Here is a 21,300-nt window from a genome sequence, read left to right as displayed (position 1 = left end):
TAGTTATGTATATTCAAGTCCTTCACCGCGGGCCGTTGAGTATGACTTAGCTATTCTTAAAAAAAGAAAGTTGCATATTATATGAAATGGATTGTTCCAACTGTATATAAGGTTAGGACAGTAAGGTTAGTCACCTAATCCATTTTCACGGTATCTTTAAAAGGAGTTGGTGCCCAGTTAAATGTGGACAACAGCTACCTATTGGATAGGAATAAAACATGCTCTGGAAGCTAAAGAGAAACACATTTGGAATGATTTCTATAAAAAAAACACTGTCTCGTTATGGATGTGAAAGTTTTTAACAAGCCGTATTGCAATGTATCTATAAACAAATCATACCAATAGTACTTATATTGATACTTCATATACGTCTTCATTATACAATTCAAACTAGGCAAAAAATACATCCCTACAAAGAGAAATCTGGCTCTGCCAAAACAACTCCAGCATGGCTTGTTTAAGCCTTAATGTAAGTGGTAAACCCTTTCTTTCTTGCCAGGTTCAATGTATGCGTATCGCCGTAGAACTTGCAGAGTAGGAACTGATTGTTGCCTTGTGCCCCTGAACAAGGTTTATTGGTGGTGTGTCGACTACTGGGCTTGTCCCTGTATTTTTCATTGTGACGTTCAACACCATCCTGTAGCAATACGACTTTGCGTCTGCTGTTTGTTTTCGTTTATTTTATTGCAGATTTTCACTGCCGGGCAATCTGATCCGACAAAAGACATCTTTGTGTGTAAAGCATTTCCCGTTGTGTCGACGATCGTCATGTCTCTCAACGTCATATTTCCGTTGTGGGCAATTGTCTGCCCTCATTCGTTAGAATTTATAACATACACATGTCGAGATTGTCAAAATATCGTACAAACAGACCACATTTTTTAAATATTAACACATACGAAGCTAAACAAGTTATCAACAAGAGAGTGAATACATTGCATTTTATTCTGTAACGAGCAGCCACACTTTACTACATGTAGGGTATGAACAGAACTGCACCTGAAATACCCATCCTACGTACGTTTTCCATATGAAGAACAACGAATGAAACACGTCACTTTCGGTACGCGCTGGGATTTTTTATTCGCATGTTGACATTATACGAACTGATAATTTAAGTAGTTCAAGTAATACATTTAAGAAATCCTGAGTATGACTACTCGAACGAATACTAAATTGTTATTGAATGATTGACCACTCAGCCACTTAACTTGTATCCTGGTGTACAGTGTTGTTTCGTGGAATGCTCATACAGACGTTGACATTTTGAAGTCAAGAGGGTCAGTTAAGGCAAACAGAGTAAGTTACACAGAAAGAGACTCATCCACTGAGCTAAATTCCCACTTATTATATTGTTATTAAAGCTGCACTCTCACAAATTGAACGTTTTGTCAACTTTTTTATGTTTTGTCTTGGAACGAGCCAATTTTTGCGAAAATCCATGGAAACCAGTTAAATAAGACTGCTGACAAAAAAATAGATCGCAGATATTTGTATTTAAGTTCAAAAAAATGATGTTTTATGCATATTTCTTAAAAATTTGCTCTTTCAAAGACAAAAAATAAAAAAAAAGTTGTAAAAATGGTAAATTTTTGAGAGTGCAGCTTGAAGCCATTTTAAGATTATTGGGCCGTATTCATAAAGCATTTTTAAAGTTTTTAAAAAGATTTAAAAAAAGTATTTTTATTCAATACTGTCAATGAAAATAATGAATATAAAAAATATTAAGTGTTTATATCATATGACCAATGAGATAATAAAGTTAGAAAATGACTTAAGATGGTTTATGAGTACCAGTGCAGGTATAAATTAACCCACAATAATTACAACTTGTCTTCGATATTTTACAAAGTACTTTGCAATGAGTCCATTCAAACAAATGATCAATACCCATGACATTTTTCAGTAATTCAAATGTTTAGTTTAATTGTTCAAGATTTTCTTTCCGGGAACGTAGGTTCGAAGTTGGTACATGGCGATAGATATGTAATCAATTATATTTGGGCCTAATGCGGACGTCAAGGATCACAATTGTACACCGATCCCCCCCCCCCCCCGCGATATAATTGAGGTGGTGAGCGTAGCGTCTACAGCGAGAGAAAGACATGCCAAAACAATATTTTATGGCTGCGAGCCTAGAATAAATGATCTGGCCCCAATTTCTCGAAACTTCTGAAGTCCCTCATAACAGGATTAAGCTAATCTCACTATTTTTGCTTTTCTATACAAAGTTTCAAAGTTGATTCAGACACTCAATGCAAACAGAGTTTACAAACATGAGGATATTATAAGTGCTAAGTATAACGATGCTTTATGAAGGCACATAGTAGATACATATATGATAACAAAGTGTACATTGAGGTTAAAGTTATCTGAAAGGAATGATACATTGAGGTTCAAATTTCAAATAGAATTACAATTATCAATAATCAGAGTAAAAAGTATGTCAATAAAATGTGTTATATTAACTTCTTAAAGACATTTTAGAATTTATGTAGGAAAAATCTGTATGATAATCAGAATAAACCATTTTTCATTTATCAAAATCCATTTTCAGTATGTATTTTGGCTAATTGAAATAAGCGACTTAAGCCTGTTAAGCTTAAGAAGTTCGAGAAATTGGGGTCAGACGTGTATTACATAAACCTATGTTATTTGCGCTTAGTGTCTTGTAACGTTAAGTGACTCTAGTTAAGATTGTGTTTGACCTTGACATTTGTGTCTTTAAACAAGGTCATCGTTAACGTTCAGGGACTCTCGTTAAGATTGTGTTTGACCTTGACCTTTGTGTCTTTAAACAAGGTCATCGTTAACGTTCAGGGACTCTGTTTAGATTGTGTTTGACCTTGACATTTGTGTCTTTAAACAAGGTCATCGTTAACGTTTAAAGTGCCGTTTCGAGAATAATAATTAGTCCTATTTCTTTCAGCATTGCCATAGTATTAGATATTCACAATCATATGTACATTCCTGTCCCTGGTATTCGGGCTAATCGCCAGCTTTGTTGTACCAAAGTTTCAGCAAATCTAAAGACCCGATTAAATTAATGAAAACATCGTATAGGCGTATCAATCTGTCCCGAGGAAGTTGTCCTATATAAGTGTAACGGTCCGCCGCAGGATGTGCGTTAATAGTATAACATTCCGTTATTAGTATAACATTCCGTTATAGACCGAAGTACGTTCATAGTGCGTATGTTTACTTGGTTTGTAATATGCAAATTAGCAAAAAGCTCGGGCTCCGTGTGGATTAAGACTTTCCTGTATATAAAGACCGGTTGAACCCTTCAGGGACGAGCAAGCTTTTCTCTGAAGGGATCTGTTGGCCTTGCTGTTATTATAAACGTTACATTAGCTATTTCAAATTTCTATCTATACCAATCAACCTCGGATATTTTAGTCATAATCTGGAAGGACGTCTTAATAGCGATTTGTATGTTCGATTTTTTTTATAAATAATCACGTTTTCTTATGTTCATTGTTTACATTTTTTAACATTTATTTTCCGTACCACGAGTAACAAATTCCGAACACAGATATCATAGTTTAATGTATGTCTATGTACATGGAAACCATATCGATATGTCTTTTCAAAGTAATGCAATTAGGCTGAATAAAGCCGACAAGGCGATTTACGATTACAAGCCTTGATTAAGCTTGATAAAATACACAAACAGATCGAAAAAATGTACATATGTGGTATCAAATTGTTTTAATGAAAGTTATACTTGCTTGTGACATTGGAAACCAACCAGAAACAAAAACAACAATAATAGAATAATATCCCTTTATTACAGTCAACGCATTATAAAAGATATATTGTTATAATTTACACATATGAACTCCTTTGATACGATATTTCATGCACGTCGGTTTATCCGATGGAAGAAGCTTTGTTAAATAAGTAAGCTTTTGACAACAAAAACTATATTAGGGTTAAAATTATATTTAATCAAGAAGTTTATATGGGATTTGAATCTAATAAGTTATTAAAGGAGATTCGAATTTAAAGTGTTTTCATTTCCCTCTGTTATTTTACATTCGGCATTCATAAATGTTGCACATTCCATAGTAACCATTTTAAGATGAAAGGTACACTGCCTCAGAGCATACAAGAATAAAAAACATATTTCATGCTTTTCGATGAAATATGGAGTTTTATCATTGAAATAACAACAGTGAAAATATCAACAGGCAGGTCCCTGACAGTGAGATGACTGAATACACATGAATCATGAAACACCCTCTAAAACTAAGAAAATGATTATCCGCTATTGTTTTGCTAACACGGTCGACCTGTCAAATTTGTTTTCAATAAATGGCGGCTTAGTAATTTGGTTATGTATGTATGCCCTGTTTGATATTAAAGTGCATTCGTTATTTTTTGGAACATAGATGCATCCATAAAACTTCATGGTTAATGTTCATAATTTGTTGTACTTAAAAGCGAGAGAATAATAAACTTAAAAAAGAATATCAGATAACTTTTTCTCATCAAACCGGAAATAGAAAATTGACAGATACGTCATCAGCTGTAATTTTGCGTGAGAGGCGTCCCACGGGAAGCGGCGTAAATAACACTCTATTCAAAAAGGGGGTTATTGAAAAAATAAATTAAATACTTATAAAACTCCGAAAAGGCATAAAAGGATCAGAAAATGTGTTAATTTTAGTGTAAGGTGGTATATATATAGAATAATATAATAGGTCATAGAACTTCAAGAATTTGAGCGACAACATGAACTAAACATATGCACAAGTATAATATTTTCTACCAAAGAACATAATCTATGTACTTCTGATAATCACCATATTCATATAATAAAGAATATTAGAAAGATTTGGTTTTAGTTTGTTAGATCTTTAACATGTATGAACTTATTAACTCCTTAGTAATTGTTAACGTTTACATAATGAATCAAGCTAAATGCAGGTTACCATTAATTTTGGTGTATGCTTGACAGACAATGACGAACAAATTGGAATAAAATACAATTAACTTTTTAACAAATTCCTCTTCTGTAAACACGATTCTATCAGTGTCAGATTGAACTCTTGTTTTTAATTTTCATTTTGTGTAAAATAATTTTACAACGAGAGTGAATCAAGTTCTCACAAAATTACACTTATCTAGTTGAAATTTACTGGATACATGGATATGTGAATTTTAAATGGCTAATTTATTGTTCCTATTTGCAAATACATTTTAGTGGGAAAGTAAAGTTAAATATTTTCACCAAAATGAACAATATTGATAATAATTTATCAACAAAAACAAATTGTTTTCACTGAAAAAAGAATCACCGACTTTGCCTCGGTTATTAAAGAACAGTACGCGGTTCTAATGTAGTCACGAGACATCTATTTACATTACTGGTGAATGCATTATACCTAACGCTTTCTCTCCAAGAGCACGCCGTAAATGATGTTTCGAGTGCATATGATCCAATTGTTGTGTATGTCTATGCACCTCTTTCAGATAAAATTCATTCTTTTTTGTTTCGTTTATCACTGGAAGGGAATACGGCTACCATATTTTGCAATATGTATCGTTTTCAGATTTATTTTGCGTATATAATAAAATGTTTTAACTGCATATAGTCGTACAATAATAAACAAGAATATGAAGATTGATGGTCGGTAATCTTTCTTGCCAAATGTTTTCGGTTACAATGAGACAAAACCGTAATGTTGTGTTGTCGCATCTCTCGTCGGTATTGTTGTTGTTGTTTTTTTACTTTCTACTATGTTGTGTAACCCTAGCATGGCTTTTTAAGCTTGAATGTAAGTGGTAAACCCTTTCCTTTTTGCCAAGCTCAATGTTTTCGTATCACCGTAGATTTTGCAGAGTAGGAACTGTGTGTTGAACACCATCCCGTAGCTGTACGACTTGGCGTTTGAAAATGCTTTCCGCCCTTCATCGCATTCGTTCACAGCTTTTCCGTAGGCCGAGCTATCTGATCCGACATAAGACATCTTCGTGTCTAAAGCATTACCCGTTGTGTCGGCGACCGTCATGTCTCTCAACGTTAATTTCCCATTGTAGACAATCGTCTGCCATCGCTCGTCAAACTTGAAAGCATCCTGATTTCGAGATTTTCGAAAAATGGTGCAAATAGACCACGCCCTGTCGATGCAGTTTTTGCAAAAACTGATCCCATCACATTGTTTAGAACCAAGCTGCTGACATGTATTGACGCAGTCTGTAAAGGTAATTCGCTCATCTCGATAGTCTCCCTCCGTGTACCAATTCGGAATAACAACACCTTCCCCGGTGTCAAAGGAGAAGTCATCGGAACCTATAGCTCTTTGAAGCATTCCCCAATAGACAAATTTGTTTTGGGCCATACTTGCTCGTATTCTTTGGTAGTCAACATCGAGATGTCCCATGTATTCCTCGGAAAATACATTTTCTATAGTGTCAAGCGTGTATGACGAAGGCACAGGGTTGGACTGGACGGTGGCTGCCCACGTGTTGGCCTCACCGTCAGCCGGAGGAGCGGCACCTATTGTGATAGTAGTCGTCTCTACAGATTTCGAGAAGGCGGACGCTTGTTGCCTTTGGCTGGAGTCCAAATTAAAACCACCACCCGCGCTAAATAGGCCGTTGTAGCTTGCCTGAACCGCAACATTTATTCCCTGACTTTGCTTTGTCTCGTACTCGTTGGATTGCATTCTGTGCTCCTTCATGAATCTTGCTCCGAAAGTCATTTCCTTTGGATAATGTGTACCGTATTTGGTAAAGAAATCCAAGTAATCACCTACAGAGTCCGAGTTATTAAGCTTGTGTATCCAATGTAGAAATGTGGGATCAAATGGTGGCGTTTTTCCGTCCTGGAGTTTGCTTTTATAGTAATTGCATGTTGCTTTGGATATAATGTAGACATACTCATTCTTTGAAATTTCTGACGAAGCTTTCTGGTATCCTGCACTTGCCGAAAACTGCACTCCCCACCCCCCGGCACTTACACTTGCAGAAACTGATAGCGATTGTTCGAACTCTCTGGCAGATTTAACAACTGATGACGAAAACGAGACGACGCACGAGACATCTGGTATAAGAACGAGTCCACGAGGTACGGAAAATCGACAGTCACCTGTGTGCCGGTGCTCGGAATAATCCGCTCTGAAAATCGGAAAGGTGAATCCCGGATCGCTCCCAATGGCATGTGGGTATCCCTTCATAAGATCGTATCCGAGAAAGGCGTAGTCAACATCCGGAAATGAGTACTTTAACGAAGTCCCGCCACACCGCTGGAGAAGATAGTCTTGCCGCAATCCTTAAAGCGGACCAAAATTTTAGTTTGCTTCAATGATGGTTTAACAAGTGATGATATAGTTTGGGTAAATGAGGTCGGTGTGCGAGTTATGCGCCCTTATATGCTTCGTTCAACGTACACTTAAGCTTTAAATTGGAAACTAATTTCAAAAACATGTCAAAGAAAAAATATATAGGTTCATAACTTCATATACATTCCTTATTTAAAATAACGTTTTTTTCTACATTGTGGCTGTACATACCTACGTCAACAAACAGACTGTCGCTAGATCTGTTGGACATCAATGACTGCGTGAGGACCCCTATCAGTGGACTCTGTTTTGATTTATTTGGGCTGTCCTTCGGACGTTCCTTTTCCTGCTGTGAAATGTCTGCGTAGTCCTCATAGCCATCATAGTCGCTGGGGATGAGGACATAGGATAAAAATAATATCTTATGAAATAACAGACAAAGCATATATAACAATAACAATTACCGCCTTGTGCCCTTGAACAAGGTTTATTGGTGGTGTGTCGACTACTGGGCTTGTCCCTGTATTTTTCATTGTGACATTGAACACCATCCTGTAGCAATACGACTTTGCGTCTGCTGTTTGTTTTCTTTTATTTTATTGCAAATTTTCACTGCCGGGTAATCTGATCCGACAAGACATCTTTGTGTGTAAAGCATTTCCCGTTGTGTCGACGATCGTCATGTCTCTCAACGTCATATTTCCGTTGTGGGCAATTGTCTGCCCTCATTCGTTAGAATTTATAACATACACATGTCGAGATTGTCAAAATATCGTACAAACAGACCACATTTTTTAAATATTAACACATACGAAGCTAAACAAGTTATCAACAAGAGAGTGAATACATTGCATTTTATTCTGTAACGAGCAGCCACACTTTACTACATGTAAATATGAACAGAACTGCACCTGAAATACCCATCCTACGTACGTTTTCCATATGAAGAACAACGAATGAAACACGTCACTTTCGGTACGCGCTGGGATTTTTTATTCGCATGTTGACATTATACGAACTGATAATTTAAGTAGTTCAAGTAATACATTTAAGAAATCCTGAGTATGACTACTCGAACGAATACTAAATTGTTATTGAATGATTGACCACTCAGCCACTTAACTTGTATCCTGGTGTACAGTGTTGTTTCGTGGAATGCTCATACAGACGTTGACATTTTGAAGTCAAGAGGGTCAGTTAAGGCAAACAGAGTAAGTTACACAGAAAGAGACTCATCCACTGAGCTAAATTCCCACTTATTATATTGTTATTAAAGCTGCACTCTCACAAATTGAACGTTTTGTCAACTTTTTTATGTTTTGTCTTGGAACGAGCCAATTTTTGCGAAAATCCATGGAAACCAGTTAAATAAGACTGCTGACAAAAAAATAGATCGCAGATATTTGTATTTAAGTTCAAAAAAATGATGTTTTATGCATATTTCTTAAAAATTTGCTCTTTCAAAGACAAAAAATAAAAAAAGTTGTAAAAATGGTAAATTTTTGAGAGTGCAGCTTGAAGCCATTTTAAGATTATTGGGCCGTATTCATAAAGCATTTTTAAAGTTTTTAAAAAGATTTAAAAAAAGTATTTTTATTCAATACTGTCAATGAAAATAATGAATATAAAAAATATTAAGTGTTTATATCATATGACCAATGAGATAATAAAGTTAGAAAATGACTAAAGATGGTTTATGAGTACCAGTGCAGGTATAAATTAACCCACAATAATTACAACTTGTCTTCGATATTTTACAAAGTACTTTGCAATGAGTCCATTCAAACAAATGATCAATACCCATGACATTTTTCAGTAATTCAAATGTTTAGTTTAATTGTTCAAGATTTTCTTTCCGGGAACGTAGGTTCGAAGTTGGTACATGGCGATAGATATGTAATCAATTATATTTGGGCCTAATGCGGACGTCAAGGATCACAATTGTACACCGATCCCCCCCCCCCCGCGATATAATTGAGGTGGTGAGCGTAGCGTCTACAGCGAGAGAAAGACATGCCAAAACAATATTTTATGGCTGCGAGCCTAGAATAAATGATCTGGCCCCAATTTCTCGAAACTTCTGAAGTCCCTCATAACAGGATTAAGCTAATCTCACTATTTTTGCTTTTCTATACAAAGTTTCAAAGTTGATTCAGACACTCAATGCAAACAGAGTTTACAAACATGAGGATATTATAAGTGCTAAGTATAACGATGCTTTATGAAGGCACATAGTAGATACATATATGATAACAAAGTGTACATTGAGGTTAAAGTTATCTGAAAGGAATGATACATTGAGGTTCAAATTTCAAATAGAATTACAATTATCAATAATCAGAGTAAAAAGTATGTCAATAAAATGTGTTATATTAACTTCTTAAAGACATTTTAGAATTTATGTAGGAAAAATCTGTATGATAATCAGAATAAACCATTTTTCATTTATCAAAATCCATTTTCAGTATGTATTTTGGCTAATTGAAATAAGCGACTTAAGCCTGTTAAGCTTAAGAAGTTTCGAGAAATTGGGGTCAGACGTGTATTACATAAACCTATGTTATTTGCGCTTAGTGTCTTGTAACGTTAAGTGACTCTAGTTAAGATTGTGTTTGACCTTGACATTTGTGTCTTTAAACAAGGTCATCGTTAACGTTCAGGGACTCTCGTTAAGATTGTGTTTGACCTTGACCTTTGTGTCTTTAAACAAGGTCATCGTTAACGTTCAGGGACTCTGTTTAGATTGTGTTTGACCTTGACATTTGTGTCTTTAAACAAGGTCATCGTTAACGTTTAAAGTGCCGTTTCGAGAATAATAATTAGTCCTATTTCTTTCAGCATTGCCATAGTATTAGATATTCACAATCATATGTACATTCCTGTCCCTGGTATTCGGGCTAATCGCCAGCTTTGTTGTACCAAAGTTTCAGCAAATCTAAAGACCCGATTAAATTAATGAAAACATCGTATAGGCGTATCAATCTGTCCCGAGGAAGTTGTCCTATATAAGTGTAACGGTCCGCCGCAGGATGTGCGTTAATAGTATAACATTCCGTTATTAGTATAACATTCCGTTATAGACCGAAGTACGTTCATAGTGCGTATGTTTACTTGGTTTGTAATATGCAAATTAGCAAAAAGCTCGGGCTCCGTGTGGATTAAGACTTTCCTGTATATAAAGACCGGTTGAACCCTTCAGGGACGAGCAAGCTTTTCTCTGAAGGGATCTGTTGGCCTTGCTGTTATTATAAACGTTACATTAGCTATTTCAAATTTCTATCTATACCAATCAACCTCGGATATTTTAGTCATAATCTGGAAGGACGTCTTAATAGCGATTTGTATGTTCGATTTTTTTTATAAATAATCACGTTTTCTTATGTTCATTGTTTACATTTTTTAACATTTATTTTCCGTACCACGAGTAACAAATTCCGAACACAGATATCATAGTTTAATGTATGTCTATGTACATGGAAACCATATCGATATGTCTTTTCAAAGTAATGCAATTAGGCTGAATAAAGCCGACAAGGCGATTTACGATTACAAGCCTTGATTAAGCTTGATAAAATACACAAACAGATCGAAAAATGTACATATGTGGTATCAAATTGTTTTAATGAAAGTTATACTTGCTTGTGACATTGGAAACCAACCAGAAACAAAAACAACAATAATAGAATAATATCCCTTTATTACAGTCAACGCATTATAAAAGATATATTGTTATAATTTACACAAATGAACTCCTTTGATACGATATTTCATGCACGTCGGTTTATCCGATGGAAGAAGCTTTGTTAAATAAGTAAGTTTTTGACAACAAAAACTATATTAGGGTTAAAATTATATTTAATCAAGAAGTTTATATGGGATTTGAATCTAATAAGTTATTAAAGGAGATTCGAATTTAAAGTGTTTTCATTTCCCTCTGTTATTTTACATTCGGCATTCATATATGTTGCACATTCCATAGTTACCATTTTAAGATGAAAGGGACACTGCCTCAGAGCATACAAGAATAAAAAAACATATTTCATGCTTTTCGATGAAATATGGAGTTTTATCATTGAAATAACAACAGTGAAAATATCCACAGGCAGGTCCCTGACAGTGAGATGACTGAATACACATGAATCATGAAACACCCTCTAAAACTAAGAAAATGATTATCCGCTATTGTTTTGCTAACACGGTCGACCTGTCAAATTTGTTTTCAATAAATGGCGGCTTAGTAATTTGGTTATGTATGTATGCCCTGTTTGATATTAAAGTGCATTCGTTATTTTTTGGAACATAGATGCATCCATAAAACTTCATGGTTAATGTTCATAATTTGTTGTACTTAAAAGCGAGAGAATAATAAACTTAAAAAAGAATATCAGATAACTTTTTCTCATCAAACCGGAAATAGAAAATTGACAGATACGTCATCAGCTGTAATTTTGCGTGAGAGGCGTCCCACGGGAAGCGGCGTAAATAACACTCTATTCAAAAAGGGGGTTATTGAAAAAATAAATTAAATACTTATAAAACTCCGAAAAGGCATAAAAGGATCAGAAAATGTGTTAATTTTAGTGTAAGGTGGTATATATATAGAATAATATAATAGGTCATAGAACTTCAAGAATTTGAGCGACAACATGAACTAAACATATGCACAAGTATAATATTTTCTACCAAAAGAACATAATCTATGTACTTCTGATAATCACCATATTCATATAATAAAGAATATTAGAAAGATTTGGTTTTAGTTTGTTAGATCTTTAACATGTATGAACTTATTAACTCCTTAGTAATTGTTAACGTTTACATAATGAATCAAGCTAAATGCAGGTTACCATTAATTTTGGTGTATGCTTGACAGACAATGACGAACAAATTGGAATAAAATACAATTAACTTTTTAACAAATTCCTCTTCTGTAAACACGATTCTATCAGTGTCAGATTGAACTCTTGTTTTTAATTTTCATTTTGTGTAAAATAATTTTACAACGAGAGTGAATCAAGTTCTCACAAAATTACACTTATCTAGTTGAAATTTTACTGGATACATGGATATGTGAATTTTAAATGGCTAATTTATTGTTCCTATTTGCAAATACATTTTAGTGGGAAAGTAAAGTTAAATATTTTCACCAAAATGAACAATATTGATAATAATTTATCAACAAAAACAAATTGTTTTCACTGAAAAAAGAATCACCGACTTTGCCTCGGTTATTAAAGAACAGTACGCGGTTCTAATGTAGTCACGAGACATCTATTTACATTACTGGTGAATGCATTATACCTAACGCTTTCTCTCCAAGAGCACGCCGTAAATGATGTTTCGAGTGCATATGATCCAATTGTTGTGTATGTCTATGCACCTCTTTCAGATAAAATTCATTCTTTTTTGTTTCGTTTATCACTGGAAGGGAATACGGCTACCATATTTTGCAATATGTATCGTTTTCAGATTTATTTTGCGTATATAATAAAATGTTTTAACTGCATATAGTCGTACAATAATAAACAAGAATATGAAGATTGATGGTCGGTAATCTTTCTTGCCAAATGTTTTCGGTTACAATGAGACAAAACCGTAATGTTGTGTTGTCGCATCTCTCGTCGGTATTGTTGTTGTTGTTTTTTTACTTTCTACTATGTTGTGTAACCCTAGCATGGCTTTTTAAGCTTGAATGTAAGTGGTAAACCCTTTCCTTTTTGCCAAGCTCAATGTTTTCGTATCACCGTAGATTTTGCAGAGTAGGAACTGTGTGTTGAACACCATCCCGTAGCTGTACGACTTGGCGTTTGAAAATGCTTTCCGCCCTTCATCGCATTCGTTCACAGCTTTTCCGTAGGCCGAGCTATCTGATCCGACATAAGACATCTTCGTGTCTAAAGCATTACCCGTTGTGTCGGCGACCGTCATGTCTCTCAACGTTAATTTCCCATTGTAGACAATCGTCTGCCATCGCTCGTCAAACTTGAAAGCATCCTGATTTCGAGATTTTCGAAAAATGGTGCAAATAGACCACGCCCTGTCGATGCAGTTTTTGCAAAAACTGATCCCATCACATTGTTTAGAACCAAGCTGCTGACATGTATTGACGCAGTCTGTAAAGGTAATTCGCTCATCTCGATAGTCTCCCTCCGTGTACCAATTCGGAATAACAACACCTTCCCCGGTGTCAAAGGAGAAGTCATCGGAACCTATAGCTCTTTGAAGCATTCCCCAATAGACAAATTTGTTTTGGGCCATACTTGCTCGTATTCTTTGGTAGTCAACATCGAGATGTCCCATGTATTCCTCGGAAAATACATTCTCTATAGTGTCAAGCGTGTATGACGAAGGCACAGGGTTGGACTGGACGGTGGCTGCCCACGTGTTGGCCTCACCGTCAGCCGGAGGAGCGGCACCTATTGTGATAGTAGTCGTCTCTACAGATTTCGAGAAGGCGGACGCTTGTTGCCTTTGGCTGGAGTCCAAATTAAAACCACCACCCGCGCTAAATAGGCCGTTGTAGCTTGCCTGAACCGCAACATTTATTCCCTGACTTTGCTTTGTCTCGTACTCGTTGGATTGCATTCTGTGCTCCTTCATGAATCTTGCTCCGAAAGTCATTTCCTTTGGATAATGTGTACCGTATTTGGTAAAGAAATCCAAGTAATCACCTACAGAGTCCGAGTTATTAAGCTTGTGTATCCAATGTAGAAATGTGGGATCAAATGGTGGCGTTTTTCCGTCCTGGAGTTTGCTTTTATAGTAATTGCATGTTGCTTTGGATATAATGTAGACATACTCATTCTTTGAAATTTCTGACGAAGCTTTCTGGTATCCTGCACTTGCCGAAAACTGCACTCCCCACCCCCCGGCACTTACACTTGCAGAAACTGATAGCGATTGTTCGAACTCTCTGGCAGATTTAACAACTGATGACGAAAACGAGACGACGCACGAGACATCTGGTATAAGAACGAGTCCACGAGGTACGGAAAATCGACAGTCACCTGTGTGCCGGTGCTCGGAATAATCCGCTCTGAAAATCGGAAAGGTGAATCCCGGATCGCTCCCAATGGCATGTGGGTATCCCTTCATAAGATCGTATCCGAGAAAGGCGTAGTCAACATCCGGAAATGAGTACTTTAACGAAGTCCCGCCACACCGCTGGAGAAGATAGTCTTGCCGCAAACCTTAAAGCGGACCAAAATTTTAGTTTGCTTCAATGATGGTTTAACAAGTGATGATATAGTTTGGGTAAATGAGGTCGGTGTGCGAGTTATGCGCCCTTATATGCTTCGTTCAACGTACACTTAAGCTTTAAATTGGAAACTAATTTCAAAAACATGTCAAAGAAAAAATATATAGGTTCATAACTTCATATACATTCCTTATTTAAAATAACGTTTTTTTTCTACATTGTGGCTGTACATACCTACGTCAACAAACAGACTGTCGCTAGATCTGTTGGACATCAATGATTGCGTGAGGACCCCTATCAGTGGACTCTGTTTTGATTTATTTGGGCTGTCCTTCGGACGTTCCTTTTCCTGCTGTGAAATGTCTGCGTAGTCCTCATAGCCATCATAGTCGCTGGGGATGAGGACATAGGATAAAAATAATATCTTATGAAATAACAGACAAAGCATATATAACAATAACAATTACCGATTCCTATTCCCATCACCTATAGTGATTTTAGTTATTATTAGAGTATTGATAAATTAAATATTCACTTATTTATTTCATTTTTATTTATTTTTAATTCATCTATTTGTTTTATTTATTTATCTATCTATCTATCTATCTATCTATCTATCTATCTATCTATCTATCTATCTATCTATCTATCTATCTATCTATCTATCTATCTATCTATCTATCTATCTATCTATCTATCTATCTATCTATCTATCTATCTATCTATCTATCTATCTATCTATCTATCTATCTATCTATCTATCTATCTATCTATCTATCTATCTATCTATCTATCTATCTATCTATCTATCTATCTATCTATCTATCTATCTATCTATCTATCTATCTATCTATCTATCTATCTATCTATCTATCTATCTATCTATCTATCTATCTATCTATCTATCTATCTATCTATCTATCTATCTATCTATCTATCTATCTATCTATCTATCTATCTATCTATCTATCTATCTATCCATCCATCCATCCATCCATCCATCCATCCATCCATCCATCCATCTATCCATCTATCGATCTATCTATTCATTTATTTATTTATTTATGAACTCACTCACTCACTCACTCACTCGCTCATCCATTCACTCATTTATTCATTCATTCGTTCTATAATTCAACCAAGTGTTGTCATGTATCTCGTTGAAAAAACAAGCTTTAATTTCCGAAAACACATGTCATTTCTATCACATGACAAAGACATATTGTTGATTTTGATGTGGCTTCCGATGAACAGAGTTTGTAATAGCCTGATAAAATTATTTGTATGACATAATAAATATAATCGTTTCCGTTTCAAAACTTCTTCTTAAGTGGTTTGTCTTCCGTTATCTTGTGCACCAGTCCTGACTGTCAATCCATGGGTCGCAGGTTCGATTCCCCGCCGCAAATACTAATCGTCTTCCGGGAGGGACGTTAAATGGGTGCCCCATGTGACATTGCGATACACTGGTGCACGTTTAAGAACCAGGGTAGCTCCAACAAGGGTTACATTCTGTCTGTGCACTAAGTTCTAAAAACCTAAAATGACTCACAATCTTATAGCGCGAATATAAATAAGCTTACACACATTTGCCAATCGAGGCTTATTTGCAGCGAAAACATATATTTGTTAGGTCCATATGTCTCCCCGCCCGATCTCTTTTTTCAGGATTTATATATTAAAATGTGTTTAGAACGGCGTTTAAAACTACAGTCGAAAACACGTATGATCAGATGAGAATGGCAAACGAATAATTTGTGTGTGTTTTTATTACTTTTAGAGGACCAGTTATAGAATAGAGGAAGAACGTAGCATGTAGTTAATGTTCAAACGAATCATAAATAGGAAGTACATGTATATCAATGGTTAAATGTGTTATATTTCAGTTAAAACATTCGTTTTAATATTGCCCCAAATGTTGATCTTATATACACACCCTTGAAATAAAATTGTGTTTACCAATGCCATAAATTGTGCTGTAAAATGTGTTCATCCGCCTATTAAATTTAATTATTTTATGTTTGGTATCTACCACTCTCATAAATGCATGTTACAGGCAATATTATCTTAAAACAAGCCAATACTACATGTATATTTAATAATTATACGCTGCCCAATAAAATCTCAATTCATAATTTATGTTTAGATGTATAGTTTATGGTGTCAGGTATTTTTGGTTATTTCGGATTACGAAAAAATGTACTTAAGATCTAAGTGAGTAACATTAATTTATTAAGTCAATATGTGTGTTTGAACAATGAATATACATTGGCGTTTTATATTTCAGGCAAAAGACGTGTGCGCCGTCAGAATTTACGCCATAAATGACATAAATCTCAAGCCCAAAGGCTCCTAATAGAAGCCACATCACATGGGATTTGGGTTATCTTTTTTGAAGTGATTTACATTATCAATTTATAAACATATATCGATGTTATTTATCAACGTAAATTTTATTTCGATGTTCCTTTACATGTCAATATTAAAATTACATGACTGACAATTAATACCTTACTTGTTCAGACATACTCGTTACTTGTGTAGGGTAGAATTGAGATGAAGTTTTATCTGACCTAGTGTATCCTTGTTAACGGATGTGAAATTTGGTTGTCATTTAGCGAAACGTTTTCGATTTGAATGAAATATTGATCTTGTATTAGCACACCCTTTAATATAAATTTGTTTTCATTGTGTTTTGCATGTTGAGCTTTTGTCTTTTAAATTACATTACGGTTGCTGCATTATAAAATCGCCTAGTGTGTACGGTATAAACAGACTGTTGTTACAAAACATTAAAGATGCACTCTCACTTTTTTATTTTTTTATTGCTGACCAAAAATTAGATCGTAGATTTTCATATTTCCGTTCGAAAACTTATGTCTTATGGCCTAAACCGTCACTAACGGTTTAAGAAAAATGCATAAAACATCAATTTATGACCTGAAATATAAAAATCTGCGATCTATTTTTTTGTCAGCAGTCTGATATAACTGGTTTCCATGGATTTTCGCAAACATTGGCACGTTCCAAGAAAAAAAAAGTTGTTAAAACGTTTAATCTGTGAGAGTGCAGCTTTAAGTGAAAGGACAATTCCACTTATATATCCTACAATGAGCTGATTGTTTGCCAGTTTGTTGAAGTTTACACTGTGGCTAACGAGAGTGTTGTTAACTTAGCATTATATCATGTTGTGTTCATATATATGATGGAAATCAGGTACAGCTGAAATAGTTGTCTTGAAAAAACTTGTTAGAAATACTTCAGATAACAGGTGCATTCATTAAACTTCAAAAACAGTTAAAAAACAAATGTTAAAATTGGTATCGTTTGAAAAAAAAACTTGTTAGAAATACTTCAGATAACAAGTGTATTCATTAAACCTCCAAAGCAGTTGAAAAAATAAATGTTAAAATTAGTATCGTTTGAAAAAAAATCTTGTTAGAAATACTTCAGATAACAAGTGTATTCATTAAACTTTCAAAGCAGTAAAACAAATCAATGTTAATGTCGGTGTCGTTAAAATTGCCATGAGCCCATATGCGCTTACATCTTGATGATTGTTAGTTCGGGACTCAGACACAGAAAAGCAAAACTTTGTTTATTGCTATTACATGAGCAACGATAGTCAAGAAGTAATATATCTGCTACAAATAATCAGGCACACATATTTTGTCAACACTAGTTATATCAAAGACATTTTGAAAAATTTAAGGATTCGGTTTACTTAGCCTAAATTTAAATTTTAGAATCAAAATGTAAGTGAATACGGACTCGAACAATCGGCCCATTGCAGTCAAGTTAGATATTGTTTAATGGTACGATAATATTATCTTATACACTGCAAAACAGGCTTCAAGTCAACCTGTTAATTCTCTCATATTCATGAACAACACGAAACTATTGATGTATTAATAAAGAAAATGCCATGTCGAGGTTCAAAAGCAAATATATGACGTTAATATATGATCATATTTAAAATTCAGAATTAATATTAAATATATAATGGCCCGATTGTTCAGAACTTTGTAAAAATTAACAAAGTTATTAAAAACATCGTTGTAAACATTTATACGCGAAATAGTTAATGATGTTCTCATATATTTAAATAAAACACTTAAAGTTGAAACAGTTGTCTCAGATCTTATAAGAAATATTGCAGATCATAAATGTATCCTTAAAAACTCCAGAGCAATACAGATTTAAAGGTGAAAAACGATGACGTTAACAACTTTGTTAACTTTAACAAAGTTCTGGACACTCGGCCTAATAAGTTACTCTATCGTTACACACAGTACGTAATATAGAAAATAATACTTACCTCTGTAGCGAGAGGCCAAACTCGACTGCAAGGAAACATACAAACAGAACCGCGCCTGGAATATCCATTCTTCTTTGGGCTAACGTTCGCTTTCCATGCGAAGTAAAAAATAATGAACCATAGTCACTTTCGGTACGCGCGGCTTTATATGCCCATTTTAGCCTTACCAGGGCCTTGCGGTTACCCAGGTCAAAAATTCGAGTACTTTAAGTACTCTAAAGTTACAAAATGGATTTTTAAGACGCATGGGAGGGTGTGTCCTGTTAACAAAAACGTCAAACAGTCATACACTCGAAAGAAAAACCATCGAGATACAAGAGCATTACAACAAACCTTTGTTATTGAATTACTGGCCACTCAGCTTGTATCCTGTTTTAGGTCTTTTTTCGAGAAATGCTCCTGTATTTAATGAAATTTAAGTTTATACTATAAGCGTTGACATTTTTTAGTCAAGAGGGTGAATAAATATAGAAAGAGTAATCTAAATGATTAAACCTCACTTTTAAAGAACATAAAGTAATTAACGCTAGAACAATATTTTTCGACTATAACTCGCATTATCACCCTCTGTCGAATTATCACCCTCTGTCGCATTATCACCCTCTGTCGCATTATCACCCTCACTCGCATTATCACCCTCTGTCACATTATCACCCTCTGTCGCATTATCACCCTCAGTCGCATTATCACTCTCTGTCGCACCATTACCCTCTGACGTTATGAAATTGACAATATGCCACAATTTCGCCGGCATGTTTTGTTGAAATACAAGGATTTTTGCTCTTGAATCATATGTGCATTTTAATTGAATACTTTAAAATTCCACAGTATAAACTAATTATTGACTGCCTTGAGGGTGACAATGCATATAATGTCAACCTTCGGAAAATGCTGTCACTCCGGCTAAGCTTCGGTCGACAATTTTCACCTCAGGTTTACAATATGCACTGTCACTTTCAAGGCAGTCAATATTTATATATTGATACAGGCAGTATTAAGTGTATCTGTGTATTAAAACATAAATGAAGTATGTTAAAAGTTGAGGATAACTCAAATAGTTCATTATAATATTTCATTCCGGGGCATTGTTGCACTTTTCCTTGTTCCAGACAAATCGGCAATTCTTATCAAACGTGCTCTATAGCGTTTGCTCATTCGCGTCGCCATGGACGATGTTTCACGAGCTGTCATTCGGAAATTTAGGTCATGCGGAATATTACACTTTATCTTATCAGGTACTTAATCTGTATATATATTTGCATACTTAGATAAGCACAAAAATGAAAGGCAATCGAAATTTAACCAATGATATAATTCATTACAAAGTTTAGCCGTTATTTATGTCCTTCAGTGTGAAGTACTCACTTTATCAGTGTTAAGTATTTCACTCAGCCGGCACTTCAAACTCATGCCAGGACAAGCAATATATCATTCGTTAAAATGTTTTCCTTGACCATTTACCTTATGTTTATTGAATGAATATAATATACGATATTACAAAGAGCTAGTATTAAAAAAAAAACCAGAAAGCTGCTTTGTAAATTTTCATAAATTAATGATGCAAACATTAATAGCTTTAAAGACATGCAAAGCACATGAACTTAATAAATAAATACATAAAAAATATTCCCTCATCTTAAGTACAAAAGGCCATTTATTCACTCGCCAAGTACTAGAATCTATAATAATAATTAATATTTTAGCTGTATTGCAGTCTTACCAGCGGAATATCAACAGACCGCCTTTCCGAGTCGTTATTTCCAAGAAACAATGATTCCTAGAACGTTCTAAATGGCAGTATAACGTCGCATGTATGAAGTAATTTTGGCGGTAATAAATCACCTAACTATAAATAATATAAGGTACGTATATATGTTACTAAAGGCATATGTATTTCTTCGATGGGTTTTATATTCGCAGAATAAAAGTGAAACGAGTTCCGGTTTCTTAATGTGATTTAAATCATTTACCTTCCTAGCACTGTACATGGTTATGTTGTGGGCAGCTACAGGCGAACATATGCTGTAGATGTTCACAATTGTGCCCTTTCCCAAACGGAGCAAAGGAAGACTGTACTGCAAACATGACATGTGGCATTAAAGAACACAATGGACACTACTGGGACAAACATATTACGATCAACCTGTTTATACGACACAATGTCCAAGGCAAAACTGAAGAAAACACACAACGCCACAATATATAAAAAAACACTATAACTAATGCATTTTACGATATTTATGTTGGGGTAAACATATTGAAATAAATGGTCTTAATATAATGAATGTAACCTTTGCTTTATATTAATTGGCAAATGCGCTGAGTGGAACATTTTATTAGGTCATAATAATTTATGATTTGAATATGATCTAAATTCAACATTTACAATTACGTAATCCGGCATCTATTGTTAAAAGCTATAAATTTCTTGAAACTCTTTTTTCCAGTATTGGAAGCCTTAAGCCATCGATGCAACATATAGCTTACCAAGCAAA

The 21,300-nt window shown here is 34.9% G+C and overlaps 2 protein-coding genes across 2 annotated transcripts; both read right to left on the bottom strand.

The window, feature by feature from the left end:
* Nucleotides 1-3,772: 3,772 nt before the first annotated feature.
* LOC128224185 (uncharacterized) lies at nt 3,773-7,749 on the bottom strand. Its single transcript, XM_052933937.1, has 2 exons — nt 7,521-7,749; nt 3,773-7,279 (listed from the first exon to the last, which is right to left on the bottom strand). Exons 1-2 carry the CDS (start codon nt 7,732-7,734, stop codon nt 5,772-5,774), a joined length of 1,722 nt encoding a protein of 573 aa, XP_052789897.1. The 5' UTR covers nt 7,735-7,749; the 3' UTR covers nt 3,773-5,771.
* Nucleotides 7,750-10,969: 3,220 nt separating this feature from the next.
* On the bottom strand, nt 10,970-19,006 carry LOC128224184 (uncharacterized). The gene is made up of 3 exons (XM_052933936.1): nt 18,806-19,006; nt 14,722-14,879; nt 10,970-14,479 (listed from the first exon to the last, which is right to left on the bottom strand). The coding sequence occupies exons 1-3, from the start codon at nt 18,871-18,873 to the stop codon at nt 12,972-12,974; spliced, it is 1,734 nt and encodes a 577-aa protein (XP_052789896.1). The 5' UTR covers nt 18,874-19,006; the 3' UTR covers nt 10,970-12,971.
* Nucleotides 19,007-21,300: the final 2,294 nt, after the last annotated feature.

This window comes from Mya arenaria, chromosome 17, assembly GCF_026914265.1.
Source record: "Mya arenaria isolate MELC-2E11 chromosome 17, ASM2691426v1".
Lineage (NCBI taxonomy): Eukaryota > Metazoa > Mollusca > Bivalvia > Myida > Myidae > Mya > Mya arenaria.
This window is presented reverse-complemented; position numbering and strand designations above follow the sequence as displayed.